The sequence below is a fragment of the Lepisma saccharinum genome, chromosome 15 (assembly GCF_977018435.1).
Source record: "Lepisma saccharinum chromosome 15, izLepSacc3.1, whole genome shotgun sequence".
Lineage (NCBI taxonomy): Eukaryota > Metazoa > Arthropoda > Insecta > Zygentoma > Lepismatidae > Lepisma > Lepisma saccharinum.
In genome coordinates, this window is record NC_139243.1 from 24,771,352 (window position 1) to 24,786,058 (window position 14,707).

The 14,707-nt window shown below is 37.0% G+C and overlaps 1 protein-coding gene across 3 annotated transcripts in view; it reads left to right on the forward strand.

The window, feature by feature from the left end:
• Positions 1 to 14,707, forward strand: part of unc-13-4A (BAI1 associated protein 3) — a 747,588-nt gene that overhangs the window by 675,086 nt on the left and 57,795 nt on the right. For all 3 annotated transcript variants that reach the window (XM_083136749.1, XM_083136752.1, XM_083136751.1), the window contains exons 14-15: positions 5,461 to 5,598; positions 14,229 to 14,280. In XM_083136749.1, the coding sequence (XP_082992875.1) occupies positions 5,461 to 5,598; positions 14,229 to 14,280 (190 nt within the window). The remainder of the gene's footprint in view (positions 1 to 5,460; positions 5,599 to 14,228; positions 14,281 to 14,707) is intronic.

Sequence of the window (14,707 nt, forward strand, 5' to 3'; positions counted from 1 at the left end):
ACTTCCGTTGTGTTCGAGACAAGACACAAAGAAAGCCTCGTGACAACTTTCACCAGCTTGGCACGCATGCGTGACTCGCTGAAAAGACAATGGACCTACTAACATTGCAATTCCAGGGGAGATGTTTATAATTTACGATTTATTACTGCATAAAAGAGTTTGAGTGCTAACATAAATGAGACTATATACTATGACTGAATCTTTACAAGGATATCAAAACATTTATGTCAATTTTTTGATAACACGTGGACGTAATACCACATATCCCATGAATATCCAGAACGGGATGTCCTATGGATATCCAGGATGGGAGATTTTCTAGAAATCCAGGATGGGATCCCATAGGCATCTCATGGATATCCAGGACTAGATATTCATGGGATGTCCATGGGATATCCAGGATGGGAGATTCTCTGGATGTCCAGGATGGGATATCCCATAGACATCCAATGAATATCCACAATATACATGGATGTGATCTGCACATTGTGGATATCCTATGGACGTCTCTTGGAGATGTGTGCTGTATGGGAAACCTGTTTCCTCATTTTCTGACAGGTGGCCAGTTGACTTTCTCTTACAGATGCATCCCCTTTGCTTAAAATCAGAGTATCATTTATGAATTGAATGCCCGCTGGGTGCATCTGCACCAAAATTTTAATGGAAATGTTGCTGCACACTAATAACAGACTGATGTGGAAATCTAACATACAAAATGCTTTCCTGTCTTTGCTGGCAGCCATTTTCTCTTGTAGTTATTATCAGGCACGTCGCCTGATAATGTTCGCATGAGCACGTGAACACTCATGTATATATATCTTAAATTGTGTACATATTAAATGCACACACACACACACACACACACACACACACACACGCACGCACGCACACACACACACACACACACACACACATACGCATATTTATTCGAAAAAAATACTATGTTTGATGTACGAGTATATGCACACAATTTACTGACTTCTTTCACGTCTGATAACATTTTTAGATAAACACTGACACACTACAGTGTTCCACGGAGGGCGTTGAACACAATTGCTGTGTGCATTGCATAGAGCTGACAGCTAAGAGGCTGTTGCCACTATACTCCGAAGATGTTCACTTCACTGTGCGAACACTGATGCAAGCAACAATACTTCTTACATTCGGCACCCAAGTGCAGCATATGCTGTCTAGGGGGATTCGAATAGTTCTGTGCTACATAGTTGCAAACTTTAGCAACAATTCGCTAAACCTGGCAGATTTTAATGGGGAGAGGGACAATTTCTCCTATGTCCTTCTTGTTTTACTTCAAATATAGCGTGATTTGGGGGGGAAATTGTTGAAAATATGAATTGAACTGTTATTCTCATTTTTTCAATTGAATATGAATTTACAAGGGATAGGAGTAAATTTGCATTCAGTACAAAAACATTATTGTGAACACTAGTATGCGAACCTCAAGCGACGCCACTGGTTATTATGCAGTAGCAGTGTTACCAACCATATTGCAAATGATATGAAATAAAACTTTATGAGCTAATCTTTACATTGACATAAACTTTTTATATCTGAGTTTCATTAAATCTGATTTACATGTGTCTGAAATTGGGAAGATCTTTTGTAATAACCCTGTATTATCTTGGACATTGTAATGATGGATGATCATGTAGCTTGCATGTTTCAATAAATATTAAGTTTTTGAGTTAACTTACAAAGTATCTAATTAGCATATTTTAAATTTCAGCTTCTCCTGGAATCATAAAAATATGCTACTGTTTTTCATGTATATATTGGAACGTAAAAATATTATAAGGTTTACATATTGCCTTGGATCTTACTGAAAAAAATGCTTATTTTCAACTAGCAAGTATAAGAATGTTATTATGATGCATCTTCTCAATTATTGCATTTTTATGGTTATGTAAATCTTGTATAGTTTCTGGAATGTTTTGATTGCCTAATGTATAACTTAGTATGACCTATATTTCAGCCACTTTTTATTCACTTGTTTTATTCAGTTACGCACAGCACATCAACAACTTAAGTTTTGAATCTGTTAATGTTGTAAAGCTTGATACTCCTGTGGGGGCATTCAGTTCTGGAAATTTAAGTCTGCTTTTCTTTTCCTTTATTTATGTTATTTTCCGTTGTCTTTCTACCTACCTCTTGGGTTAATTATGACGATGAGGATAAATAGTGAATTGATGAAATGGATATTAGGACAAACATAATGAAATGGTCCACGTTTGAACCAGAATTCAGATGTGGGACTTGTGACTGATTCTGACCTCTCTGTTATGGAGACATTAACATGGTCAATCTCAGAGCTGTGGACACTTACTCAAAAATAGTAAACTTTTGCAATTTTATAACCATGCACAACCCTAAATTATTCATGATGTCACATTTTTTAAAGATATTCAGAAGAACGTGACTAAATGCACAGCTATGAAAGTAGGAGTAAGTTGCTGGTCAAAATTGCACTGGTGCCACATATAGGAAAAGCAAAACGAGATCAGAACAAAAGTGTCTGATTCCCATGCACTGTGTGGCAACATCAACCTGGCTGTGTTCAGTGGCGAAGCGTGACATTTTTACATAGTCAGTGCAAGACTTGCCAAACGTCAGGGTCACTCTTTCAACCCGGGCAAAAGGGGGGGGGGATTCCTACATTGATAATGATTATAACAGTATTCGTACATGACGTGTGAAGTAGAGATGTCCAAATCAATTTTTTTTCTACAGAGTATATGATCGTAAAATAAGGAAGACAAAACTTTCTTAATAAATTCTACCAGAGAAAAAAGGAAAAATTGTTAAATCTCTGTCTTCGAAATTTGGATTGCCTCCGTAATCCGAGTAGTAAAATTTCAGAATCAAGATTTTTAAATTTTCTGGAATCCTGATATTTTTTTACCATCCCTAGTGCTAGGAAAAAAATGTTCTATCTGAGTAAGTATGTCTGACACCTCGAGAACAAAAATCTTGATCAGTCTTGTAATTTATGTGCATAGTAAACACAAAACAACATGAAGTACTTCGTGTTTTGTAAAACAAGAACATTTTTTTCCGAAATCGATATTTGAACAGCAGGATCCAAAAAAAAAATGAGAAGGATAAATGCTATGAAGGAAATACAATGAATCCAGAACTACTTTCTTTCCAGTTCTTTCTAGCACTAACCGTGGGGAAACTTATGCTTTTGCTTACTTATATTTTTTTTCTATGCATCATTACTTTCATGTATTCTGTGCAAGTTGTGTTGCAATTGCGATGCTCTTCAATATGTATTTTTCTCTTAAAAACAAGAGCGTTGCATGCTTTACAGTGCTGGACCTTCTGAGAGGTTTCATCTTGATGACGTCACAGAAAACCTGCTGTGTTTGTAAACAAGGGGGCTGAAAAAAAGGTCTCTTATGACCAGACCGTCAAGAGTTGGGGAAAAGCAGCCGAAGGACCTTGGATTCGCAGACCTGCTGCAAATTACCTGGGTTGCCAGACACCATTGCACTCAACAGGAAATACAGCATGATGGTTGGGCACAGGGAGTAGGACTGGGCTCTCCTTTCAATGCGCTAAACTTAGCGAATCTCTGGCATATTTCCAGCTGTTTCATGGTGTCACTTGACTAATTTTGCTCAAATATGTGAATATTCTAACTTTTTTTACTTCTTCTCTAAAATATTTAAAAAGCAACATTTTACTACAGTAATCCCTCAGTAATCCAGCAGATATCAGACCAGAAGACTGCTGGATTAATGAAAACGCCGGATTAGTGGAGGTTCATTTAAAAAAAAAATGAATTTTAATAGCAAAACCTATGTTTATTGCACAAAATATTACAAAATATGTACATAGTAACTTGTTTTCTCTATGACGCTCCACACTCGCTCAAAGCCAGACTACTGGAGGGGCCTGATTGGCAATGTGCCGGATTATAGAGGAACCACTGTATTTTGCTTTCTCATTGCCACATCTCCCAATGACCCGATGCCTTTCCTCTGGCTGTGTTTCCTAGTTTGAGCGTCAGACCGACCTCTATCCAGGGCACTTTTGAGTCCCATTTGATACAGGGCTGGTGATCGTGTGAATTGAAAGTTTGTTACAGGCCCCAGAAATGGAGTCCCATATCTACATGTTGGACTTCTCCTAAACCTCTGAACACACTGGGTTGTGCTCCTACATGGCAACAGTGCAAACTTCAGCCACCCACCTAATTCCATGGTTATGTGTTTAGCCTTTTACTGCCATTGCAAACACAACTATTAAATTTGGTGTTGAATTAATAGTTGAAAATTAGTTACAATTTCTACAGGAAATATTAAAGTTTTAATTGACTCCATCCAAATCACTGTTGCTCCTTCTTTATGCGAGGGTGAATCAAATATAAATGGGAATTTGTTTTTCATAATTTATGAAACATAATACAAAAACAAAACAAATGCATTACTTTTCTACATAGCTCATTGGAACTGAAATGCACTTTTGCCAGCGGATAGAGAGTTTGGCAATCCAATTGTCCCAGAAAGTCGACAGATATGTGCGCAGCAGGTTGCACATGAACTCCTCCACTCCTGCATCATCCTCAAAACTCTTACCTCCCAGTGCTTCTTTCAGTGGCCAAAACAAATGGTAGTCACAGGAGGAAAAGTCTGGACTGTATCGAGGATGTTCAAGTGGTGTCCAATGAATTTCCTCCAGTTTGTCACATATTGTAGCTGCTTGAAGAGATCTGGCATTGTCATGAAGCAGCAGGACATTTCTGAGGGTGTGGCACATCATTTGGTCCAATAAGCAGACTTAGCACTATCCAGGAGTTGATAATTTGGTAGCTCAAGTTGTAATGAATGATCGCGTAAGCACTATGATAGCTTATGCCCACTGCAGAAGAAATTTAACTTACTGTCAAGCGACGGTCACCTTCAATAAGATCCTAAACAGCCTGAATGTTTTCCTGACTGATGCTTGTCTTTGGCCGCCATTGATGTCTTTCATTTTCCACAGTTTCTCGTCCTCCCAAAAAAATGTTGTACCATTCATAAACACGGGTATTTGAAAGAGTTGACTCCCCAAACTGAGCTCGAAGTCTCGTCAAAATTTCAGCTAATTTTACCCCTTCTTTTGTAAGAAATTTGAATATGATGCATTGTGCAACAGACGGGTGTACCTCTTGCTAACTCATCAAGCTACTGACTGATGTGGAGAGTTGGCAAGGACTCCAGGGAGGAAACAGACTCTACACACCCCCACCATCACCACCTCAAGACCACATGGCTGTACCACAGTTTCCCTGCCTGTGCGAAAGAAATTCCTGTTTATATTTGATTCATCCTCGTATAAATGAATGGTTAAACATAATAGCAACAAATATGTAACATGTGCTATTTAATAGTTATTGAGAAGACATGTAACCATTTGTTAAAGTGCATAAGTCATGTGAAAGTACATTTGATTTTCTAGGTATGAAGAAATTCATCAACAGCATCAGTCTGAAGCTGCAACTGCAGATGTAGTCTTGCAAGGATTAACTCATCTAATTACTCTCCTCCTGGTCGACTTGCGGAAAGCACTTGAAAGTTACAATGGACTTTTTGAAAGGTGAATACTATACTTACTTGTATTTTTCTCTTTGTACGTGGTATCTTGAGTGATTTGTTGTTTATTTGCGAATATAATGACATAGATTCCATAACCTCATTTAAAGAAAAGACTAGCAAATATAAGGAATGGATACAGAAATGATAATGCACTGGATAGCATTTCCCACAATTGTCTATCATAATTAAATTATTGTGATTGCTTCATCACTTAGAGAATGGGTTGAGGTTTTAGTACAATGTGTTTCACTTGCTCTCAGTACCTGATTTTTGCTTATAAAAATCAAACTAGTGGTCATAATATAATTAAATTTGTTACAGACATACCTTGGTGTATGAGTAGCTTGTTGGCATCATTGGAGATGGCGCCACAGTCTTTCTAGTGCTAGTCCTTGCTTGGGCATGAACGTGCATCTGGGCAATTCTGCCGTTAAATGCCATTTGTATGGATGTGTGCTTTCAGTCTGAGTTCTTGGTCCTGGTGTTGTGATGCACCTGATAGTGGTTCATGTTTTTTGGGTTCGGTAGAAAGTTTGTGCTTACAATCAGTGGTTCATGATTACAGTACAGTAACAAAGCACTACAGTATGAGTCGGTACTCACTGGAACAGCGTGTGTTTAATAGTTTGCACGTGCTCGAAAACGGAATCCATAAAGGCGTGCCAGCGACAATTTATTGTACAGTTTGGGGTCCGGAAACTGCCTGCAAAGTCTTCCATTCAATGATAGGCACATGCTCATATTCTCTCTCTCTCTCTCTCTCTCTGTCTCTCTCTCTCTCTCTCTCTCTCTCTCTCTCTCTGTGCGTGTATCTTTCCAGTTTGCTTATTTTACATTGCTTTCCTACGTCTTGGGTTAATCACAACAATGAAAAAAATGGTGAAATAGGGCAGAGCCAATAGCACTTTGAACCAACACCCATACCAATGCCAACAGCTACTGATACTGATGCTTCAAACCAGTGGCATAATGCAGTTCTCTGCCCCCCCCCCCCCTTGCAAGTAAAATTTTGGGGGCTCCTTTAGTGAAAAAAAATATCGAGATGATGCCAGAGTGGGACAGATGCACAGTAGTTAAGCTACTCCTCCCCCCCCACGTGCCCCTCTTGTAAAATAAATTAACTTTTACCGCAAATACTCTGCCTTTCCATTTTTTGTCATCGATTTAGGCAATATATCAGTGTAGTAGTTTCTCGAAACTAAATCAGGATGGTCTGAATCTCTGAAACAGGGTACCTGGAGGAAACTATGGGGGGTAAAGGTGGCCAGGGGTGTGGCGTTGATCACACCACCCCCACCTTCGGCCGTGATCAAGAAAGTGTGGGGCCCTAACCCCACACCCTCTGTACGCCATCATGGCATGGTGCATAGCATCTTTTTTCTTTACCTGAATCTCTGATAAATATCTGGAGGATGAAATTAGAATATATTTTCTCTTACTTCATTGTAGCAGAACAGGCAGGATTCCTTTTTGGAGCAGGGCGAAACTTCACACAGCTAAATATTTTTGTTCCTGATCCTTTGTATTTTTTGTTTGAAACTTTTTTAAAAATAGATTACATATAATAGATATATATTTCAAACGTACTGTTTTGGGGAATTGTTTAAAGGATAGTAAACACTCCTTTTTGGACTTTTATGTGAATGTTCCTTCAGCCCCAAAAGCCAGCCCCTGGCTGCGCCCGGCCAAGTTTCAATGTAAGAGTCGTTCACATTATGCTTCTAATACCAATATTGAGTCATATACTCAAGCAAACTTATCATTTTAGTTATGGGAGTTGAACCGGGGCTCTAGATTGTCGATGGTGACCTAACATCATAAGGTCAATTGCAATCTGCTGTGAAGAAATAGCAGTCGACTCCAGTCTTGAGATATAGATAATAAAGTGGCGATGGGACTCTATTCACTGAAAATTTGTCACTCAATGAAATGGATTGAATGGGACTGGACCCCCGCCCCAAAAAAAGGGGTTCAGTCACAGGCATGGTGTTTAATTTTGGTGTTAGTATGGACCTCAAAATTCTTATTCATAATCTTAACGATGCCACTTCTTTTCGATATAAAATACCACTGATATTTCTTAAAGACTTTTTCATGAAACAAGAACAATTTTGTTAATAGATCATCAGTGATCAAAGAGTGTGTGGGGGGAGGGGGAGGTGTAAGGTATGCAGAGGAATGCTATCCTCCAGCTAAGGAAAAATCACAAAGCATTCTGCCAGCTAGAATAATTTGCATGAGCATCCTTCTCCAACTACTGCGTTGCCTTCACGTTGATCCATATAAGAATCCTTCCTTCTATCCCCTAACTCGAACAAGCACATTCACAGCTAAGAATTTTCACTTCGAACACTGTATACTCAGCATGGCGGAATAGGAGCTACTGGACCTAAGGGAAAAGGGATAATTTCCCCTGAGCTCCACCTCCTGAGGTTTTGGGAGGAAATTTATCTCAAAACTTATTTCAATTTCATATTGAGGCTTGGGGAACCCTTGAAAATATTTTATGGGAAGTTACACTTTAAATATTACTGATGAAAGAAAGATCATGAATTATCAAGTTTGTTTATTTAGGTATTGTGTAACAATATGGCATAGACTGGTTGAGCAACTGAATCTTTCTACTGGATTCTGTCGTATGTGTGACGCTTATTGCGTAAATAGTCTGTATGGTTTATAAGACCTTTGAAGTTGTCAAAATGTAGGTAAAAAACAGATGGTGTTTTGTCTTGTATAAATGGAGTTCATTATAGTTTGTTGAATGGAATTTTGTGATCAATTAAATAATGTTGAATTATGAGTGCTTATCATTGATAATCTATTCGACACCTTGAGTGCGATCTGCGTGTGTTCCAAATACACAACAGATGTATTAAATGGCGACGAGGAAAATATTTAAGGGCGTAGTACAGATTTAGGTGAGTTTTGGTCTATGATTAATTGGATTTAATCGTTGCTGTAGGCATCATGTCGTACGTGCCAGGATTTGACAAATATGATCCAGATGAAGGAACCATTAACTCTTATTTGGAAAGATATGATAATTATTGCCGAGTTTTCAACATATCTGAGAAAAGCAAAGTTCCTAGATTCATATCTGTAATTGGCGCCAAACCTTATGAAGTGTTACGCGAGTTGTTCTCTCCAATACTACCAGAGAAGAAATCGTTCAAAGAAATTTATGAGAGGCTCATTTCTTATTACAATCCAAGTAGTAATTTTATAGTGCAACGCCTAAAGTTAAGAAAATGTACGCAATTGGATGTGGAGAAGGTTGAAGATTTTACAAGAAGGCTCTGAAAGATAGGTGAAGCATGTGGATATGGTGAGTTTTTACCTATTGCATTCTTTGACACGTTCGTGAGCGGTTTAAGGTCTGACGTTATTAGGAAGAAAATAATAGCAGAAAATATCATGGAATTCCAGAAAGCTTTTGAGTTAGCTAGACAAATGGAAAAACTCGAGTGTGATATGAAGGATTATTACCGTGAAGTGAACTTAAAAGGCACAATGAATAATATTAAGTGCAAGGGCAATGACAGAAGATTTCATGAAGCGAATAACGTTTCACGTAAAAATGAGATTGATTCCAAATTTAGCAATCAGCAAAGTAATCTTCATGGTCAAGGTAATAATTCAAAATCATATAAATCAAAGTCCAAAGTGCAAGGGCATTATGAAGGAAGTTTTTGTTCGTTTTGTGGGAAGCAAGGCCATAATTATGTGAAATGTTATAAAAGGATTAACATTGAACGTAGAAAATCCACAAATTATGAACTCAATAACAAATTTGTTGCTCATACAACTGAGTTAGAATCCGCACCTAACTCTGAAGCTAGTCCAACAAACACAGCTGCAACTCAAGATTTATTTATTGCCACTATTTTTACGCATTCTAATGATACTCAAATCAACTTTAATAGTAAAGTTGATAAAGAAGAAATCGTGGATCATGCATCCAAACTTCAATCATCACAACATGTGGTCAACGATTCGGAAAATTATATAAAAGTGTATACAAGGGAACTAGATTCCAACATTAACCAGCGTACATATTTAATAGATATTAATGTACATGGTCATGAAGCCAAGTTTGAGATTGACACTGGATCCTATGCATCTGTAGCTAGTAAAGATTTTTATCAAAAATTTCTGCAAAATGTACAAATGTCTGAACCTAACTGTACATTGAAAGGTGCTGATAATAATGTAATACCTTTACTGGGAAAAGTTAATGTGAATGTTGCGTGGATAAATCAGTTCTATTGTCTAGATTTGTACATAATTAACTGTCATTTAGAATATCCGCTTTTAGGAAGAAGTTGGATTCAAATTATGATACCAAAGTTACATTGTGAGTTGAATGAAATTTGTGCAAGGGGAACTAGTTCTCCGCAGTCTGATATTATTGCACACAATGTCACAGGAAATAATGCAATGAACTCTGATGTTCGTAATGTCAAGCATATATTAAATAAATGTGACAATTGTATAAAAACTAATAATGTACAAGGGATCGTTGATATTATAAAGGAAGAATTTCATTCTACATTTGATGGCGATTTAAGCTTGCCTATAAAAGATTTTCGAGCTGATATTCCATTAAAACCTGACGCAACTCCAATTTTTAAGAGATTTTACAATGTACCTTATGGAATTAAAGATAAAGTAAAATCAGAATTGGATAAATTGATAGAAAATGGCATTTATGAAAAAGTCAATACTAGTGAATGGGCCAGTCCGATGGTTGTCATTAAAAAGAAAAATGGAGATTTACGCATTTGTTGCGATCTAAAAAGTACATTGAACAAATATGTAGAAAATGCTTCTTATCCCCTACCAATGTTAGAGGATATTTTCCAGAAAGTTAGAGGAAATGCCGTATTTGTTAGTTTGGATTTACAAAAAGCTTATTGGCAAATAGCTTTGAGTGAAAAAGCAAAAAGGTTGCTTGTAATGAACACGCCATGGGGATTATTACAACACACAAGATTACCGTTTGGAGTTAAAATTTCGTCTCAAATATTTCAGAGAGTAATTGAACAGATATTGCAAGGTCTGCATTATGTAATTCCATATCAAGACGATATTCTAATTTGTGGATCTGGACTGAATGAAACGGTTAGCAGATGTATTGAGGTCATGCACAGGTTAGCACAATATAACGTGAAGGTTAATTTGGAAAAGTGCAAGTTCTTTAAATCATCCATTCAATACTTAGGATATGAAATCTCTGCGGAAGGAATTAAACCTTGCCAGTGCAAGATTGATGCATTACTTAATTGTCCACGTCCGCACGACGTGAAGGAATTGAAGTCGTTTTTGGGAGGCATTAAATTTTTTCGAAGGTGCATTCCAAATATGGCCATACTGATTCCAGCCTTGTACAATTTATTAAAGAAGAATGTGCATTGGAATTGGAGTGATGACTGTGAAAGTCAGTTCAAAAAGGTTAAGGAAGCACTGCAGTCATCCGAAACTTTAACTCCGTTTGATCCTAGCAAGGATACAGTAATCATATGCGACGCTTCGAGCTATGGTCTAGGAGCTCAGATATGCCATAGAATTAACGGTGAATTGAAAACAATAGAGTGTGCATCTACTACTCTTTCGCAACATGAAATGGCTTATCCTCATCATGAAAAGGAAGCTCTTTCAATTATATTTGCCGTGAAGAGATTTAGAAAATATATTTATGGAAAGCAATTTCAAATATGGACTGATTCACTACCCGCCAAACAACTACTTCAATATGGAAAGGCTATACCCATTATGGCTTCATCCAGGATTCAACGTTGGTGTTTGTTCTTGGCTAATTATGAATATGAAATTGTGTACAAGAAAAATGTTGAACTAGTGGATCTGTTGTCAAGGTTACTATTGCAAGGGGAAACAGTTGATTTCGACGGTATTCAGTTTGTAAGTGCAATGAAGCTCATGGATCATCTGAAAGATGTCTTCCGAAGTTTGCAAGAACAAGATATGATGTTGAAACAGGTCAAAAGGTACGTTATGGAAGGTTGGCCAGAATCTAAGATTAAGGATCCAAATATAGATGCAAGTGAATTCGAAACGCTGAGAAGAAGAAGAAATGAACTACAATGTGAAGAAGATATATTGCTGTGGAGTTCTAGAGTTATTGTACCTAATTCAATGAGGCAACAAGTTTTGGAGAAAGCTCATGAGAATCACGATGGCGTAGTTAAAATGAAGTTACTATTGCGTGAAAGATATTGGTGGCCTGGTATAGACAAATGCGTTGAAGATCACGTAAAATCGTGCAACGTTTGTAATGCTGTAAAACCTGACACCAAAAAGAAAGAATACAATGATTGGAAGGAGGTAACTAAGCCGTGGGAGAGAGCACACATGGATTTTTTCTATTTTCAAGGAAAAGTGTTGTTTCTCGTTGTTGATGCATTTACAAAATGGCCAGAATGTGAAGTTGTATCTTCTACATCATTCAGGGATGTAAAAGGATTTATGTCAAGACTAAGTTCAAGGTATAATCAGCCATACACCTTAGTTACGGATAATGGTCCTCCCTTCCAATCTGCAGAATTCAAGAAATATTGTGAAGATCAAGGGATTGCTTTGATGCATTCACCAGCTTATCATCCGGCTAGTAATGGACAAGCTGAGAGACACGTACAAATTATAAAAAGTGCTCTGAGATGTAAATTGTACGAAACTAGAAGAGATGACAAGCATTTTGATTTAAATAATGCTTTGCTGGATGTGCTACATTGTGTCCGAATGGCTCCAAACACCGTTAATTTGAAATCTCCTGCTGAAATGATGTATGCATTTGAACCGAGACCGAAAGATGATATAGGTCGGTTGCAGGATATTCCTGATAAAGGCAAACGCGAGGATACCAGAGGAGGTGTCAAAGTTTGGGTGAAACTTGCCAACCGAGATTCCAGTGGTGCATCCTATGTTCAAGGTGAAGTTGTTCGGAGAGCAGGGACATATACTTGGTATATTAAAGTTGGTAAAGATGTTAAGTTAGTGCATGGAAACCAGATAAAATGGAGAAATGTGAGAGAAAATGATAGAGGATATCATCATGATAGTGATGAAACAGGCGATAAGAATAATGACGCATCTTCAGAAGTCCACGAAGGAAGATATTTAGATGCGAATGATACGTTTAAGGATTACGAGAGAGGAGACAATCATGAAGTGGTGGAAGAAGCTGCAAGAGGTAACATAGATTTAGATAGACGTGAAGCAGCAGAGTCAAGAGTGTTAAGGAGAAGTCAGAGGCAAAGAAAACCACCTGACAGATTGGATTTGAGTGATTATGGTTAAAAGAAGTAAAGACATAAAACCAAAATTTTGCTAATGCAAAATTTCATCGACGTGGGGGAATGTCGTATGTGTGACGCTTATTGCGTAAATAGTCTGTATGGTTTATAAGACCTTTGAAGTTGTCAAAATGTAGGTAAAAAACAGATGGTGTTTTGTCTTGTATAAATGGAGTTCATTATAGTTTGTTGAATGGAATTTTGTGATCAATTAAATAATGTTGAATTATGAGTGCTTATCATTGATAATCTATTCGACACCTTGAGTGCAATCTGCGTGTGTTCCAAATACACAACAGATGTATTAAATGGATTTATGTCAAGACTAAGTTCAAGGTATAATCAGCCATACACCTTAGTTACGGATAATGGTCCTCCCTTCCAATCTGCTGAATTCAAGAAATATTGTGAAGATCAAGGGATTGCTTTGATGCATTCACCAGCTTGTCATCTCTTCTAGTTTCGTACAATTTACATCTCAGAGCACTTTTTATAAGTTTGTTTATTTAGGTATTGTGTAACAATATGGCATAGACTGGTTGAGCAACTGAATCTTTCTACTGGATTCATGACTGTATTACACTACACTAAGTTTATGGCAAACCACGTAGAAAGGTATGAAATGAGAGAATATTCCTATTGATTGCCATCTGTGAGCAAGTAAGTTAATTATGCACTTAGGAGGAAACCCATATGTCAAGTTGGCCGGGCCACTCTGGCTGAGACAATACGCCACTTCTTATTATCACAGACATCATCACATGATATGTTACTGGGAACCAGATTTCTGTTTCGTAAATCCATTTTTTAAAAATAAGCTACAATTTCTGTTGAATTTCTAAGATTACATAAAATTTCAGAAGTACAGAGAGAGAACATAGTGGGGCCTCTACACCTCGCCCCCCCCTGCTTTGCGGGGCATGCAGGGGCAGCTGCTATTCCACAGCTTGAAACAATGAAAAGTTGTTCAAAGTATTGATTAATATTAGTGAGTGAGTATTCCACTGCAATTACAAGTATCAATTTACCAGATTTTTCTTCAAAATTATTCAAGAATTTCATCAGAATATTAAAATATTGGTTATGTAATCATCAAATAGGTTTTTCTCACAATATTGGTGTAAAATAAATGGAAACTTCGATTTTGCATAATTTCTAGATTAACGTCCACGAAAGTGTGGCATGTCATTTTTGCAAACCATACCAAAGACCAAAATGGAAAAATACTGAGAAAATAGTCATGTATTAAGCAAATACAAAATAACAAATATTGTAAATATCTAATTAGGTATCAATTTTTAATTCACTTTATATATTGCAGCACAAATGGGGTCCCATACTTTAGTGCAGTTTTTAAGCAGTTGGAGAAAATGGTCAGTATCCAAGAAATACGTTTTTAAACAGTCAGAGTATATAGTGATTTATATCAACTTTGTGTGTTGTTTGTGTTTGCAATAAATTCATTATATGTATTTGCATGCACAGTTTTATTGTTGTTAATTTGCTGTTTGAGTGGCACTAAAAATGTTATGTAACTACTAAACTAGCAAGGTGATTGCTTCTGTTGTAAAAATAAATGTGGGCTTACTAAGTAAATATGTCCATTTATTTATTCATTTGCCCATAGGGTTGTTTTTGTATTTTCCTAGTTTTCATGTAAAGTACAAGTAATGTGTACATTATAATCATGTAAATTAGACACACAAATTAAATTAAGACTTGAGAAGGAACTACTAAATTTCTATTATTTTATTAGTATTTATTGTTCATTCAGAATTTTATTTTGCATTCAGGATTTCT